This window comes from Perca flavescens, chromosome 5, assembly GCF_004354835.1.
Source record: "Perca flavescens isolate YP-PL-M2 chromosome 5, PFLA_1.0, whole genome shotgun sequence".
In the NCBI taxonomy this organism is placed as follows: Eukaryota; Metazoa; Chordata; class Actinopteri; order Perciformes; family Percidae; genus Perca; species Perca flavescens.
The window spans coordinates 25,780,613-25,798,000 of NC_041335.1; the positions used below are offsets into that span (position 1 = coordinate 25,780,613).

The 17,388-nt window shown below is 39.1% G+C and overlaps 2 protein-coding genes across 2 annotated transcripts; one reads left to right on the forward strand and one right to left on the reverse strand.

Annotated features, from left to right (window-relative positions):
* Positions 1-1,111: 1,111 nt before the first annotated feature.
* Positions 1,112-15,136, reverse strand: LOC114555565 (cell division cycle protein 20 homolog B). Its single transcript, XM_028578050.1, has 12 exons — positions 15,021-15,136; positions 14,612-14,671; positions 9,328-9,544; positions 7,327-7,424; positions 6,787-6,838; positions 6,346-6,450; positions 5,619-5,836; positions 5,368-5,462; positions 4,688-4,907; positions 4,016-4,141; positions 3,809-3,932; positions 1,112-2,676 (listed from the first exon to the last, which is right to left on the reverse strand). The coding sequence occupies exons 1-12, from the start codon at positions 15,051-15,053 to the stop codon at positions 2,579-2,581; spliced, it is 1,446 nt and encodes a 481-aa protein (XP_028433851.1). The 5' UTR covers positions 15,054-15,136; the 3' UTR covers positions 1,112-2,578.
* On the forward strand, positions 10,793-13,399 carry gpx8 (glutathione peroxidase 8 (putative)). Its single transcript, XM_028578051.1, has 3 exons — positions 10,793-11,037; positions 11,196-11,457; positions 12,833-13,399. Exons 1-3 carry the CDS (start codon positions 10,831-10,833, stop codon positions 12,994-12,996), a joined length of 633 nt encoding a protein of 210 aa, XP_028433852.1. The 5' UTR covers positions 10,793-10,830; the 3' UTR covers positions 12,997-13,399.
* Positions 15,137-17,388: the final 2,252 nt, after the last annotated feature.

Sequence of the window (17,388 nt, forward strand, 5' to 3'; positions counted from 1 at the left end):
TGCTCTGGATAAAGGGAAGGCTGAAGCACATAGGTAGAGAGGACAGAAGTATGCGGCCCAGCAGTATTCATTTCTCCTCCATTGTTGTTGTTCTGAGCTTCTACATGTAGGATGCGACAGTAGGTCTTTGTGGTATTTGTCCCACCCTTTCTCCTCTGTGATTGGACGGCTGGGTAAAAAGTGACAGTAAGTAACGTCGCATTTTACCCCAAACTCTTGGTAACCAGAAAAAACTCCAAAACGTGCAGCGCCAAATCGACGCTTAGCGCCAGGTGTTTTCTGGCATTGTGTGAATATCTAGTGCTCCCATTGCAAAGCATTAAAAACGTATAGTGGCCTCAGGAAAAAAAAAAACTTTGATGGACAAACAATGCTACCAGAAAGAGTGCTCTCAACCAGTCAATTGGTTGAAGAGTAGATAGAATTTCAGTCGACAAAGATTTTCTTTGCTTGAATACAGCCCTACATAAAGCACTGTCATGGCATGTCATTATGCCAACAAGATCAAAAAACGACTTACCAGCCTTGGGACTAAAGACGTTGGTTTATAAAGTCAATGTTTTAGCCAGACGAGACACTGTATAGTATGTTATACTGTTGGAGAGATAATGCATCTGAATGTTTCTATTTTGTGTTTTCTATTCTATTACTGCTATTGCTGTACTGCGTTCTTGTGTAGTCTTTGAGAATCAGATGTTTGTGGTGTCAAACCTCACATATCGCACCATCTCTACACTGCTGTATCTGTGAACATTTTAACCAGAAGAAGTATCACATTTGATGGGGGTCTTTTTGTTTGTTCTTTTTTAAAGGAAGTCCTCACCGCAAGTACTTTTGCACTTCTTCTCTGAAGTCTAGTCTTGTCCCTTGCATGTGAGACATCTTTCAACACACAGGTCTTTGCCAGGACTTTAGTCTGCATCTAGTCATGGTTTACTTCAACGGAGTGCTGTCACTACCTAATAGTTAATATAGTATAATTAAATAAAACCTAACACGCACAATTTCTTTATCTGTTAGATCACTGTGGGAAGTGACACACATCATTAACAAATAGAAAGTAAAAACACATAAGCCTGATAAATAGAGAGAATAAAATCCCCAGACTTAATTTAACTGTTCCACATATAAAAAAAGTTTATTCTCTACAGTGTTTCCCCTAGAGTTTTTGTACTGTACATATCCCATTATGTTAGCTTTAAGGTGTAGGCAAGAAAGAAATAACATAGCCTACATGAAACAAAACATTAACATAATTTTTACAAGTTACATAAATAAATACATAAATGTTAGTTAGTTCCACATGCACAGTAATTGATTTCAAAGTGAGTTTCTTTCAAAATTATAACTTGAGAAATTGCATTAACCATTCTCCTGATCCTGAACACAAAGTCAAGCAATATACATTCTATACAAAACAAAAAAAAATTCTTTATATACAAGGCTTTACAGGACCATGCACCGGAGTACATTAGTGAATTTGTGAAAGCTTACTGTCCACAAAGGCTGCTTAAATTCAGATTAAAGTCATAATTGAGGGGATGATTGCTGTACTGGCTTTAGAACAGCCCTCTAGTTAGTATCCGAACACTGTCTCAGCTTAAATCATGCCTTAAAATAATTTCTTTTAGACTTGCCTCCTTGTCTGACCACTAGACGTATTAGTTTACATAATAACGTCTGCTAAGAAGGAAGTTTGTTGCTTTGTTTGTTTGTCTTTTAGAGGATTACAGAAAAACTACTGGCCTGATTTTCATGAAACTTGGTAAAAGGGTGTAGCATGGGCCAAGGAAGAACCCAATGAATTTTGGAGTGGCTCCGAATCACGGATACATAAATTAGTTTTCATGTTTGTGTGATTGATTATCACGATATATTATCACAATATATTTATTGTATTAGCGTTACACAGCGTAACCCTCAAATTGTGCATTATGCAACATAAGTTTAATGATGATCCTATCTGCTGGTTTTCACATGTTAAGTATGTGAAATAATTCCAATTTAGAAGTACATAATAAATGCACATCTGAGATGATGAAAAAAAAACACATTTTAACATAATTCTAAAAGTTTTGGAAATATATTCAGACATATACTTTATAGTGGTAGCGCTTGCAGATTTGCATGTCATAAACTAGACTGGACTATTGGCCTTGGCCAAGGTCTGTGCTCTCTGAGTGATCTTCTAGTTTTAGGATGGACAGTATGTCTTCTTATGCTGTTGATATTTGTAGGTGTGATTGTCTTTTTATGCTTTTTCTCTACATTGGAAAGCAATATTTACTTCTTGCTTGAAAGGTGCTATTCAAATCATATTACTATTTTCACACACAACCTCCCTGCTGACAGTCTTTTAATGTTAATGCTAGTGACTGAGCTACTCTATCTGCCTGAGCTGTATGACCAGAGGATTACTTTCCTGTCTGTAATTTGAGGTATATCCCGTACTATTTTCATATAAATGCCCTGTTATGCAAAAAGTAATCTTATCTGTAGTAAAAATTATAATAATAAAGAAATATTTGTATAGAATTTGAGTAACTTCTTCAACAACATTCACCGTCCATGTTGATAATTACATGTCCCAGATGTGAAACTGCTGGTCCGCTCCAGCAGAGAAAATGTGAGTGCTGTCAGGGTGTATGGCCAAGTGCAGGACTCGATGAGAGTGACCTGAAAAAACAACAACATGATTCAACTTTTACCTTTTAAATAACTTTCATTACCATATAACACACAGGCGTCGCAATGTTTAATTTTAGCACTATGATAGAGAGTAATAAAGAAGTTCTAACTTTGACAAAGAATTAATATTGAAAAGAGATAAACACCCGGACCACGATGCTTTCTGTCATCGTCATTTAAGGGTTCAGTTTCACTTGCATGTCATAATTTGTGTCACATCAAAATACAAGGTTTTTGCAAACTGCAAATTTTAAGGCAGCACAACAGTAAATCACAAAGAAATACAAGAAGTTTAGGACATTACAAATAAAAAAAGAGTCTCAAAGAGTCATATTTCTTCGATTGATGTGAAACATCTTAAGTCAACTTCTCAGAGCGGCCACAACCGCACACCAGATACACCACCCGCTACTGATGAGTTCCTAAACAGGAAACAGCCAAGATGAACACATCAGACCGAATAATCAAGTGAAACAGAATGGAAACTCTTCCTCATTTTCAAGCTAACCACCAGAGTAACCACCAGACTAACTGCAATTTTTTTTTCTTTTCTTTTTTTCAAGATTATTTTTTGGCCATTATTTATATAGGACAGCTGAAGACATGAAAGGGAAGAGAGAGGGGAAATGACATGCAGCAAAGGGCCACAGGTCGCAGTTGAACCTGTGGCCGCTGTGTCAAGGAGTAACCTCTATAAATGGGCGCATGCTCTACCAGGTGAGCTACCCAGGCGCCCAACTAACTGCAATTTTTTAGTAAATAAAAATTACTGAACATTTAGAAAGTATTAAACATATTTGAAATGATCTTTATAGGAATTTTAAAGGATGATTTTTACATGTAAGTCTTTCTTTGCCCCAGACAATTCACAATAGCTCAGGAAACTGTGACATGTCATATCAAACATAGTGACTTGAAGCCCAGGGCATGAATGAGTCAGCACAAACGAGCTATTAAATAGTAAGTGATAAATGACACAGCTGCAGTTCCAACTGTCACACTGATGCTGCTCTAGTATTACTCAGCATGTATAATGATGCAATACATTTACTCCTATGAGGCTGTTATGGGTGTGTTGAGGGATGTAGTTGCACATTAATCATAGTTCCAGTTCTCTAACCTGCGAGCTGGTAGATGGGGGTGAGGGAGGGAAATTCCCAGGACCAGCAGTTAACTTGGTGATGAGGAAGGCCGTGACCTGTGACCAGATATTTCTTCTTTTCAGCCCATCGTAGAGAACAGATCTGCAAATGGAGTCAGTAAGCATAGTCTGTCCGATATTTATACACAGTAAAAATACCTCTCCTACACTTTGAGTCTTAAGCACCTGAGAATTTGTGTTGGCGGAAGTCACACAAGTCCCCGAATCTGTGTCCCAGATTCTCAACTCTCCATCTTTCCATCCACCTCCTGTGGCGATCATCTTTCTCTGCCATGGACACCATCCCATTGCCTAAACACACACACACACACAATATACACAAGAGCTCACACACAATGGTCAGCAGATTGTCTGGTTGTTTAAGCAGACCGCCCAGTGAATAGTCGCAGGATCAACTAACAGTATTTCTGAAACCTTTGTATAACAACAGCTAAACCTTTTAAGCATACCAACCAGTAGCGTGCCACTCAAGTTTGCACGAGCTGAAAGTAGTCATCATAAGTCGTACAGCAGAACCTACAGTTGCTTGCAATTAATGATTGTTGTTTTACCAATAATTTCTTCCCCCTATGAATGGTTGAATAACACTACACAATACAACATAGTACAAGGATGGGTTTTCCCTCCCTATTTCATTAAAGTCAGACCGGTGGAATTCAAGATACAGTGCCTATAAAGAGTATTCATGTTTAATTGTTTGACAACATTGAATCAAAGTAAAAAATGTGAAAATGCCACTTTAATGTCACTGTATCACATTTCACAGACACAAATCTAAATAAAAATCACACAAGCAGTGTTTTGATTTGAAGTCCCTATCATGAAGCATACACTGACCTTAACAGCGCTGGGCTGTTTCATCGTAGTGATTGGCTGACGTGACCTTGTGATGTCACTATCCCATATACGGAGGTGGCCTTCTGTGGAGCCGCTGGCCAGCCAGTCGTCTCCCGGTGACCACTGGAGGCTGCAGATCCCCTCCTTCTGGACGGCTGCGCCCACCAGAGGTGTAGGAGCCCGAGGGTCAAGGTGATGGATATGTCCAAGAACAGAGCCACTGTAAGTTCATGGAAACTGTCATGAATACTGCACGCTTCATATTGATACTAACTGTTTTTTTACAAAAGCTACATTTCGTTTTGCTAAAACATTAAACCAATATAGATTTGGATGTGGATGTATCTTCTTCTTTAATGAAGTTTATACAGTTAAGAATGATACTGGAACTTTACATCTGCATATACTATATATTCTTTGCAATTTTGCACTCAACCCATTCAGCCTCTTTTTCTTATGCAACAGTTATTGTGTGTGTATATATATAAATATATTTCTGTATTTATTGTTCATTTCATATTAATGTTTGTTTGTTTGTTTGTTTGTTTGTTTATGTATGCACCTTCACCAAGGCAAATTCCACATAAGTGTACTTATTGTGGCAATAAAACCTTTGCTGATTTTTGATTCCTGATTCTGAATTCTTTATAACTTTCATTTTGTGAACTGACGACACATACCTGCTGAGTAACTGCTGTTTCCAGGCAAGAGCTCTGACCACAGACAGGTGTGACGGCAGACACCTCATATTCTGCTTGTGTTCAACATCCCACAACTATAAAGTCAAGTCAAGAAATAGACACCACAAACCGTCATTCTACTGATTCAACTAGGTTACGTTTCCCCTCACACAGGCCCCCCATACCACAGTTTGTATGAATCAGTTTCCATCTTCTTTGTACTCATTTACTTTAGGCTCCAGAGCATTTACCTGTATCTCCCCTCGCCTGGTCCCAAGGCACAGAGCTGTGCCATCTCTGCTCCAGCTCAGACACGAGATTGACTGCATCTGATGGTACGCTTGCCCTGGTCGTGGTCTCAGGTCCAAATATCCCGCCAGACCACGAGTTTTTGAATTCCAAAGGTAAACACAAGAGCCCAGGGCTAATGCAATAATACCATTACAACTGCAGTCGAGAAGATTTGCGTCTGAAAGGGAAGAGATGGAAAAGAGAGAAGGACTACAGAAGCTATACTGAGTAAAGTACTACAAACAGAATGAGTCTTAACTGATTTTTCCATTACAGAATTACTATGATATACTATTAGATATACTTATAAACACTTTTAATATATCAATCAAAAGCTGGATTTTGCTGCTGGCCTGCTGCTTTTTTTTTTTTTTTTTTTTTTTTTTTACAGGGGTCGTGTGACCATTATGGAAAAACACATTGTAGGAGCCTTCTTAATAGTGCCACAAATAAACTTCTGGGGAATAAATGCTGGTGGCTTTATTCTTTTGTTGGTAGTCAAATGTAAACAAAAAGCAAATCCAAATCCAATTTTTTCTTTTTTTTTTAAGATTTACCTTGGTCTTTTCCTGGGATTTGTTGACCAAAAAAAAAAAAACAGAATAACACCCCCTTATACTTTAAACACAGAGACAGAAAAAGAATAAAGGCACAATTTCATTTTGCAGGATTTGTATCTTCTCTTACAGTAGTCGTTCAGCAGTGACGGTGCCGCCAACTTTATCGCAGATTTTCCCTGCTGACTGAAGGAAGGTTTGTCCAGAATAGCAAACGGTCTTTTTTCATCAGAACCTGCAATGAGAAAATATTACACAAAAACACAGTTAAATAAAACACATCCAAAGCAAGACATTTTGTTTTCTCAAAAAAGAAAAAAAAAACAAAAACTCTACAAAACCATCAAACAAACAAACATGAACAGCCCCCCCCATAAACCCCCACAGGCCTCAAGCACGTTAAGTTGTTTTTTTCTGCAGATTGTTTAAGAAATTAATTCTCGTTTCCTAGTATGACGGCATGCAGTATCGCTCAACATGTCATTCAGATAATCAATCGTTTCTCTTTTAGTGCGTGGGTCCTGAAGCACTGTAAAGAATGTAGTGAAAGAAAAAAACATTCATGCTGTACCAGCCTGTTGAGCATTTTCATGTTCTTGAACTGCAGCTCTCCACACCCATCCCTGCCAAAAAGAAATTATTTTCAGATATAGTCTCTTACATGATGTTTATATACATTTTTCAAACACATCTTTTCTTATTCTGATTCTTTTGTGGCATAATAACACTAACCTTCTGTAATAACTGGCGTTATCCCTATTCTAGCTACATGTGGGTACTGGGTTATGGCTTTTTTTTACCTTAAGTGATTTCACATCTTTTCTTATTTAATTTCAAGTTATCTTGCATAAAGAAACCACAGATAAAAAACAAACAAAATGTTTTTTTATTTTTAAATAATGCTTCCAAAGAAACCAGATCGTTTGTTGGTTTTTTTTGTCTTCACTGTCACAAACTTCTCACTATTATGATTAATATGATCATGTAAGAAAGAAAAGCAGCCTGCAGAAGAGAGTCTAAAACCTGCTGAAACAGCTTTTGTTTTGTTTTCTTGTGGGCAAATGAAAAAAATCTAACTACAGTGGCACAGGTACAAGTTCCTTGAACAAACCTGTTCTGGGGGGGGTTCTGTGGCAAGCTGTCCCCTGGCAGTGAAGGTGCCTGGTGTGACAGCCCCACAGTGGGACATGCCTCCCACCAATGCTTTCTCTGATTAGGAGAGATGATAACACATAAACCATTACATCACAAAACAATGCTGCAATAAAGGGTTTGTGGCTAAGGCTCTAATGTTACCTACAGTTGTTTAGTAATAGAGTACATTTCTGCTAGCCTAGAAATCTAGACGCACCCTAGCGGCAGCAAATGTAATTTGACTGATTAAAGGTCAGTCGAGCAACTCTCCATTGGCTTGCGAGCTGGAAAAACCCAATTCTGGTCACGCCAATCACATCGTGTATATGCTACTTGGAAACAAAGAAGATGGCGGCTGCTGGTGAACAGCAGTCTTTCCAAACGGCTTTGGCTGCGACTCTGGAAGACTTGGAGTTAAGCACTGAAGTCATTCTTAAAAAAGGAAGATGTGTTCGGAGTTTTGCTGACCGGATACGGCAAAAGTTTAATCTATCAACTAGCGCTGCTCTGGTTGGCTATGAGTGCAGAGGGAATTTGAAAGACAACTGTTTATCCCACCCCTCGGATTGAGTCCTGCCAATGGTGAGTTCCCAGACCCAACATCTTGACGTGGGCCTGGCTTGTTACGCTACATTTCTGTGTATTCAAATAAATCAGACTTAAATTTGGACTGATATTGGATTTGGGGGCAAATGTTGATACCATTTTAGGAAATAAAATTAATTCTGGCAGTGATTTATCAGCCTATGTTCATTTATTTCAATAAAAATGTATATAGCCCTTAAATATGGTGGTATAACAGTTATGAACAACATATATATTGAAGGCAAGGTATTTTACAGTTTAACCATAAATATGTTACTCTACAACACTGCCTGCTCAGCTGTGATATGCAACACTTACAGTACCACTTATAGGTGTAACATTTTAACCTTAACCATTTGAAGCATGCTCCAGGACATATACGGTAATGTATTGACACATACATTTTTGTAGCAGTATGCATTTTAGGGCTGCACAATATGAGGATTGCCATAACGATATTACTTGCGATAAATAGAAGTGTACTCAATTCTGCCTTTCTGTTACTTTCAGTATTCTTCTAAAATACAACAAATTGCTTGTTGAATTTAAAATAAATAAAAGGAAATCACACTTTTATTGAACACATTGAACATTGAATTGAACATAAAAAGCACCACTTAAAGGTGCTGTAGGTAGGATTGTGAAGATCCAGGACTTAGCCAAAAAATTTGAACTTCGACAACTTCTCAGTCCCTGCCCCCTTTCCGCTAAAGCCCAAAATGGTCTCTTAAGCACCTCCCCCCACAAGGGAGAATGAATGCATGTGTATGAGCAGTGATCTACACGCAGTTAGACACCCCCCCCCTGGCCCTGATTGGTGCATCTGAACAGGGAGTGGTGGATTTTTGCAAATCGCACTACAGGCTGTAGGTGGTGCCAGAGGAGCCCAATTTTTTTTTTCTTTTTTTATTACCTGCTTCATGTAGTTCTACTGGAACATAGGGTCAGTTTCAGCAAATATGACAGAAAGTTAGTTTTATAAGTCTTACCTACTGCACCTTTAAAAAGGAATGAGTTACATTTTAATTTGCAGTTTTCTACTGATAGATTTTCTTTCAACTAACACAAAAACTCGTAGTGTATATTGCGATATGTTGCAGCCTTTTGCAATGTGTATATTGCACTAGTTGATATTGCGATGACGATAAAAACAAAATCAGCCCTAATGCATTTCTTTCCACATAAATCAGAAAAAATAAATATAATGCAGTACACTATATACCGGGAAATAAGCCTTTATTAGGCAATCTGTCTTTACAGTAGGACAGCAAAGTCATTTAAAGAGAGTTTGGGTAATTCCTTCCTGATCACAGTTTTGATGAGGTAGGCCTAACTGTTTTGGATGTTATGTGTGGGTGTTTGGGTGGGTGGGAGGGTGGGTGTGGGATAATACCTTGAAGGTTGCCATGTAGGACTCTCTGTGCTTGTTCGTGGTGTCTCGGTGGAGAATCCAGCTCCAGTCTCTGACAGACTGTATCAAACTCAAAGCTGGGCTCACACTGCCGCCCAGTGTCCAGCGGTGTACTCTCTGCAGGACCCTCACTGCTGCTCCTCTGAATGATCCGCCTCCTAAACTCCTTGTACGAGACATGATGGGTGTCGTTTTGTCCCTTGAAGACACAAAACAAAACAAAAATACGATTAGTCTCAATAGACTACAAATAAGTGAAAACGGAGACAAACTTTTATACCACATAAGTTTATATATATAAACTTCAAACCACATAACTTATGATAACTTCACTAGTGCCAAGCATTGACATATATAAAATTGCCAAGTAAGCAACACAAAGAGCAAAACTTCCGGTTAAAACTTTCAAAGCAAAAGCATTGTAAATGCCTTTTTCAATTTCTTATTCCCTCTTTAAAGTACCAGTCTAAAGGACTGATATTAAACTATCATATACTGTACATTTTATTTTGATACCAGTACACTCTTACAACAATTACACAAAGCAAATGTGTTATGGACATTGTTTAAATGTGCTTTCTATAAGCAAAACTCAATAGATTATTGTTAATAACTTGCTAGGTGGATAGTTACATTTTTAAAGGAGCTAAGATGTTGCTATAACTACTAAAATGCTATTAAGTGGTTGCTAAAGAAGTTACAAGGTAATTTGTGTTTGTTCATTTGTTGCTGAGGTGTTTAGAATTGTTGTTAGGTGGTTGCTAGTGTTGCTATGGGTTTGCTATGTTGTTTTTGGTGGTTGCTAAAATGCTGCTTACTGGTTTGCTAAGTGGTTGATATGGTTGCTGTGATGTTAAGGGTTGAATTTCTCTGTCTTTTATTTTAAGAATGCTGTCTGACTACATGAAATTAGAGAAGCCTGGTTGGTTTATGTTCACTATTGCTAACTTGCTATATATATATATATATATATATATATATATATATTAGCTTAATATATATATATATATATATATATATATATATATATATATATATATATATATATATATATATATATATATAAGCAATTATAATGACGGCTATCAAACAGAACACTTTTGTGTTTAAAGTTTTAAATGCTGATGAAACATGGCTTTTGAATTCATATTTTAGGGTAAACTGCACACAGCAACACTGTAGGCTACTTTTTCTTTTACCAACATTTTAGAAATTATTAGATAAATAAGAGTTTAATATCATCATGGAAATATTTCAAAAAGATAAGATGACTGTTATTGAGTGTGCTCAAAAAAGCATTGGCACCATAGACTATTGGCACTCAAATCTAGAAGGCTACACAATAGGAGTGCTACAAGGCCAATGCTTTTTGAGGTCCTCTTATTTTGAAGGAAGTAGCTCCTTTTCACCGACCCGCCCCAAGACTTTTTATGCAGGAGCCCCCCCCCACCAATTCTGACCACGGTTTGTTCTTCCCCCTCCAAGATGGAGGCCTTAGGGGGCTACCCTACCAAGTCCTCCAACCCGAAAGCGAAAAAGTTAACGGTCCTTTTGAGCATGACAGTCGGGGTCGGGTGTTTGTTCCTCCTGCAGACTCAGCTGGCGAAGCCGAGAAAACCGACGGATTTTTATTCGTTCGACGTCAAAGACGCGAAGGGGAGGACAGTTTCTCTGGAGAAGTACCGAGGAAAAGTAAGTCCACATCATCACCAGTCATGTCAGTTTGAGAAAAAATCTATGCAAACGTCTTGTCATAATTATCCAGCGTCAGATAACTGTGTGTTTTTATTACATAAGACGTAGCATTTCACAAATAGGCTATTACACCCTGTTTTTCTCCTCCTGTACAGGCGTCTTTGGTTGTAAACGTGGCGAGTCACTGCGAGCACACGGAGGCGAACTACATGTCTCTGCAGGAGCTTCACCGGGAGCTGGGCACCTCTCACTTCAACGTCCTGGCCTTCCCCTGCGGTCAGTACGGGGACACTGAGACCGGGACAAGCCGGGACATCGAGGCTTTCGCCAAGTCCATCTACGGTGTCACCTTTCCCTTCTTCAGCAGGATCAAAATAATGGGCTCAGAGGCTGACCCTGCCTTCAAATTCCTCACAGGTTGGCATCTTAACAACATCTGTCTGCTGTGCACCATATTGTACAACAAGACAGGACTGCACGAATATTTGCAGGGGCAGTACACCATCACTACGCTTATTGTCTAGCATGTCCTTTAAGTTAAAATGATAGCTGGGTGATTTATGGCTAAACTTTGGCAGCTGTCTGGCAGGAAGTGCAGTCTGGACCAAACTTTAACTTTCCCATTGGGCTGCTGCTAAATGTTATTTTTTATGATCTATCAAATCTCGGGTCAATAGTATTACGTTTATAATTAAAAAGGTATTTGTAAAGCTGTAACCAGTAAATTATAATTTACAATGATTAAAAAAAGGGTTTTACTAACACATGCCTCCCAGAAATAACATGCCCCAAACAAAATAAACTACAACACAAAATACATAAATATGCTTCCTCAGACAAAAAAAAAACATAGTTGTGTAGGTGAATGTAGAAGGGAGTAGCAAACACTATAAAAGTCCACTTTATTCATGTGTTCCAAAATGGTTAAATTAATATTTATGTACATGAATCCTAAAGAAAACTTGGAGAACTAGTCTGTGAACTGTGGAGATCTGGTACGTTGTTATACACACTGAATGGACTTTGTTGACTCCTGATTCTGTAGTTCTTGCACCAAAATAGGGTTTGAATTAAGGTTTATACCTGTTAGCAAGTACCTACTTTTGGTGTGACATCTCAATTTAGCGGGCTCACAGCTCTGCCAAAATAACAATTCATTTTATGTTATCAGTTATATCGCTATTATGACGATGCATACCATCATGTGTCATACTATATCATGTGTTTATATTGTGGTAGCTGTCACAATTATCTTTTGATTTTTGCATCAACTTTAACCCGTAATCCCAACTCGTAAAATACTGACGCTTGGTCAGTGGCTGTGAGCGTCGTATACGACGCAAAAATCCCCCTTTAGCGTCTGAATGGGACGCACCGGCAGAGCAGCAGCTCGACTGCAGCGCTGTAAGATGACGTAGTATTAAGAGCGACAACGGGAGCAAGTAGAATGAAAAATCTGCTTAAGGAGGTTGGTTGGGGTGGTGGATGTACAACAACACAGGACTTTCACCCAAGAGAGTGCATATCTCGTTCTTTCACTGAAACATACATTTTGTAACCCCACCCACGATCTTTTTACTTAACCTAACCATCCCGTTCTTGTGCCGCATGTCAGTTAAACGTACATCCCGACCCAGAGCGCCAAAAAGTGACGCCAAGAGTCCCGACCTAGCGCGTCTAAATATGATGCCAAATATGACACTAATTGATTAGTCGAGAAAATAACCAAGATTAATCAACAATGAAAGTAATCGTTAGTTGCAGCCCTACATGCTAATGTGTTGTGTTTCAGATTCTGTGCAGAAAATTCCCAAGTGGAACTTCTGGAAGTTTCTGGTGAATCCAGAGGGGAAAGTGGTCCGGTTTTGGCGAAAGGACGAGCCCATGGAGAGCGTTCGACAAGAGGTCACGGCGTTGGTGCGAGAAATAATCCTGAAGAAACGGGTGGAGCTATGATGGAGTCTGTTCATAGATACTGGACACATCTGTGTGTGTAATGTTGGTTGTTCCTTGTGCTTTGACCGCAAGGAATGACAACTCTGAACTGTTAGAGTGAGTGTGGTTGCCGGGTGATGTCTCGCTCCACAAACATGCAGGATGAAAAGATCCATTTCAAGTCATTCAAGGCTAGTCAGAGTGTGTGTGTGTGTGTTTGTCTGCGTGTGTGGGGACCATCCTGTGGTTAATAATGACAATCATATTGAACATTCCTTATAATGACCACTGCTGCAGCTGAAGGATTGTTTAGCCATCATTGAAGTGTTGGATTTTTACAAGTGTTCATTTCGGCTTAGTCTGTACTTTGTACCATCTCTTTCTAATGTTTACATTAAAATTGATTTCTTATGGTGAAGCCTAATTTTTTTAGCCCATATTGACTGATTTGAGCCCAGCAAATTGTGAAACATCCATCTCACATGAAAAATTATTTCATAATTATTTGGTTAACCTAATGAGCTCAGGGTCTTTTGTTCAGTTTTTTTTTTTTTATGCAAGAACAATGCTGATAACATAAATTAATCCACATTTGAAATGCAGAATGTTGATGCCAACTTGCAAGTAATGCAACAGAAATGCGTATTGGTGCTGACATTCTGCAGCTGATTTTGATATTGGACATAGTTTATAACCGTTATTTCAGTGTCTTTGGTACAGGTCACCTCTAAAACTGATGAATGAAGAAAAAAAATGCTTCTTTTATCAAATGTGCAACCTGAGCGCTGAAACCCAACCTGCTGTTTTTAATTGATAGAAGTACACGGTCATTGCAAAAGTCTCCTGGCTTGCTGGTGTAGCTTTGAATGGACAGTTGGAGGGCAGGAGCAGGTAAGCTGGCACACAGAAAATCAACCAGCTAACAAGACACTGCCTACCAGCCACCCATGATAAGAGAGCTGAAAAACTATTTGTAATATTTTTTTTTTAGCTCTTTGTTATACATTAAAAACATTAAAAATAAGCACCTTAAGACCAGTTGCCTAAATTGGACAACCTTTACTTCAAAATAAAGCTCTAAACATCTCGAGATATGGATGCTTGATATAAGGATGCTTGTATCTCCTGATCCGCCAAAATAAAGTGCACAAGTATAAGCATTTGGGGAATAAGTAGTCAAATGTAACTGTTAGGGTCGCAGAGCAGTGTGAGCTGGCAAAAGAGATACGTCAGCTAACATTACACTGCCTCCCAACCAGCCACAACTCAGGCCCGCTGTCAATGCAAATGCATGGATTTGACTATTTTGAACTGATGTTGAGCTGAATGTTTTTCAGTTGTAGGCTACTAAATGTAAACATTTTTTTTTTGGTTTATCATTTCTGACTTTACTCGATTGTTGACTTTTTGTTTTACAGGTGAATGAAGTGTGATAAATGGCAGCGTCAGCATGTTTGAGGTCAGTCGGTTGCAGCAGTGAGGAGTGCAGCTGACAGCTGTCGATCAGATACACAACCAGCAGCAGTACACTGCCACACTGTCACCACCAGCTCAGAGCCTGAGGGAGGGGTGGGGGGGGGGGTGCATGCAACAATTCACCTTTTGATGCTGATTTTCCCTTTATTTCCCCTCTTACCTTGGAGGGGCAATGTCTTCTCTTTCCTACGAAATCTCTCAGCAGTCTCGTCATATTGTCCTAGTTATGAATACAAAACGAGTTTAGTCAAGGTGATGCTCAATATCATCGAAAACAACTTTCTTACAGGATACAGGTAGACTGGAATCTATTGTCAAATGATTATTTAGAAAGTTGGGAATTCTTTTATTAATGCCATAATGAATCGCAGTAAATGTGTGTTATTTGATTAACATGTAACAGTGAAATAACCTAATTTTGCCACAGTGTGCAGTTAGTGTTGTACCAAAGAGACACAGCCGTGTTTAGAGATTGAAGTGGTTGCCTGGTAGCAACAGCAACACCTCATAATAATACTAAGGAAACACACTTGTCAGGCCATTTTAACATTACTTTATAAATTACTCACCCAGTCATTTGATTCTCCACCTGTAAGTTGCATCTCCAGTTTTCATTACTTGCGTAAAACACCATTGCCTTCCCTCTGCGCCTGTTCATGCCTGGTGCACCTGTTGTCTGCTCTCCTGGACGGACTCCGCTTCTAAATACTGTCCCCGGGCGGACAGCGGAGCGGGAAGCACCGTCCTCCGCTCTGCTATTGGCTGTTGAGTTTGTTTTGTTTTGTTTTTTAATTAAGTAGTCCTGTAAAGGGATTCCCTCCGCGTCCATGGTTTCTATACTGGAAACAAATAGACACAGTTAAAAAAGAGCAACGCGGTAATGTTTTACATCGAGGCGGCAACATGATATCAGTCAAATTACCTGACAAGGACAGACTTTCATTTCTTATGGAGGTGTAACACCGTTTAGCATTTAACTGCCAGCCTATTAGCTGGCCTATGTCGTTTGTCTGAAGAAAATATCAGTTATTCTAAAGATTAATGATGAAAAGCCTATTAATAGCCTATTATTACAAGGAAAGTGACCTGTGTCATAACAAAGCTATTAAAACAACATCAACAACAGCGTTAATTTTCATTTAGAAGGAAAAAAGCCTTATTATTAAATAGTTAGGCTAGCCTATTTGTTTCTCCAATAATGGGCAGAAATGTTAATAATGATAGACAAACCATGAATGGATAATAATAAATTGTGTATCCTAGTATTTTCTTTTTTGTCAGATTATAGCCTACATGATATAGCCTAAACAAAATATAGCCCTTGTAGCAGTTACAAGTTCAACAGTTGCAAAAAGGCTAGATGTTTTAGGGTTTAACATTTGTATTAACAACTTAACAGTAATAAACAAAATAGGAATAAAATGAAAGATTCTTTATTTTAGTTAAAATATTTTAATTAACAAAACTAATCTGAAATTAAAAATGTAATACAAATAAAATATTAGGCTACTTAACTAAATATAGCCTTGTTCAAATATAGGCGTTATAGCCTAAAATGTTCACAATAAAAATCAACAAACACACGAACCCCAACAAAATAAAAGACATTTAGGCCTAGGCTAATACGTATTTTGGATAAAGTTGTAGGCCTAGTGCTTGCGGGAAGAGGCCGTGTGTCCGCGGGCCACACCGTGTTAATGATGAGCTGCTCTGGCGCTATAAGTGGGCTGAACGGCGCGAGCAGCTCCCGTTGCTGCCCTGTCTATGTTCCTGCCACCTGCCACTTCCATATGCGCTTACACCCCGAGCTCGAGCCTGCCACTGGGCGACAGCTGCGTGCTCTCAACGCCACGCAGCAGCAGACACATGTAGCCTACATGCTGACTGCAGCTCCATCAGAGCTCCTTCAGCAGGCAGCCGTGTAGCCCCAACAGACACCAAAACAAACTCGCTTTCAATCCCTTTAGTTCATCAACAAACATCGATCGGACTTTTGATCCTTGCTGTGGTCATTTTAATCGATTATTAAAAGTATTCTCCAACTCACATTCACAAAATGACAATAAACCACGTGCTTTCTGTCATTTTGTGTTTATTGTCAAAAGATTACCAGGCTAATTGGCCTACAGCATTTGCTGTAGGCCAATTAGCCTGGTAATCTTTTGTGCTATTCATTGCAGGTGATTAAACTGTTATCAGGCTGCTTTATTATTTTGTGTGTGTGTGTGTGTGTGTGTGTGTGTGTGTGTGTGTGTGTGTGTGTGTGTGTGTGTGGTTAATAGGCACTTTTGTGTTTCAGCTTTCGTCTGTCCCTCATGTTTTCCTCATTTTATTACTGTACATATATACGTGTACAATGTGCCCTTATAACGCTTGCATAAGAAAAAAGCCTAAATATAAACTGTGTGTAAGTTATATTTGCCCAGAGGCCGTGCACAACTCAGCATCCCTTCACAGGAACAGGTTTTTTTTTTCTTCTTTTTCCCGCGGGGACTCTGTCTGGTTTGCAGCCTCCCTCCAGGTTTGGCTTTAGTCACCTTAGAAACTCATTGTGTCTGTATTTTCCTTTCCCCTCCCGCATTGTCCCCCGCAGTTTGGCGGTAGCTTAACCGGTCAAATGTGTCACAACCAGCTTAAACAAAGCTTCGCCCTCTGAGCTCGCTCTCCACGGCGCTGCTGGTCGGTGACAAACGGATTTGTTTGCAGTAAAAGTGGCTCAAGGCGCGTCTGGTTGTGAAGGTTTGTGCGGTTATATGAGATGTGACAACAAGCGTCCTGTTTGATTTACGTTGGCAGCAGGAACGGTGATCAAGTCTGTGGTCAACAAATGGGGTCAGGGTGAGTCAGGTATACCTCAAATATTTAGATGTCAGTGGTGGAAAGTAACTACGTTATTCAAGTAGCCTACTGTACTTATTTTGAGGTACTTGTAGCCCA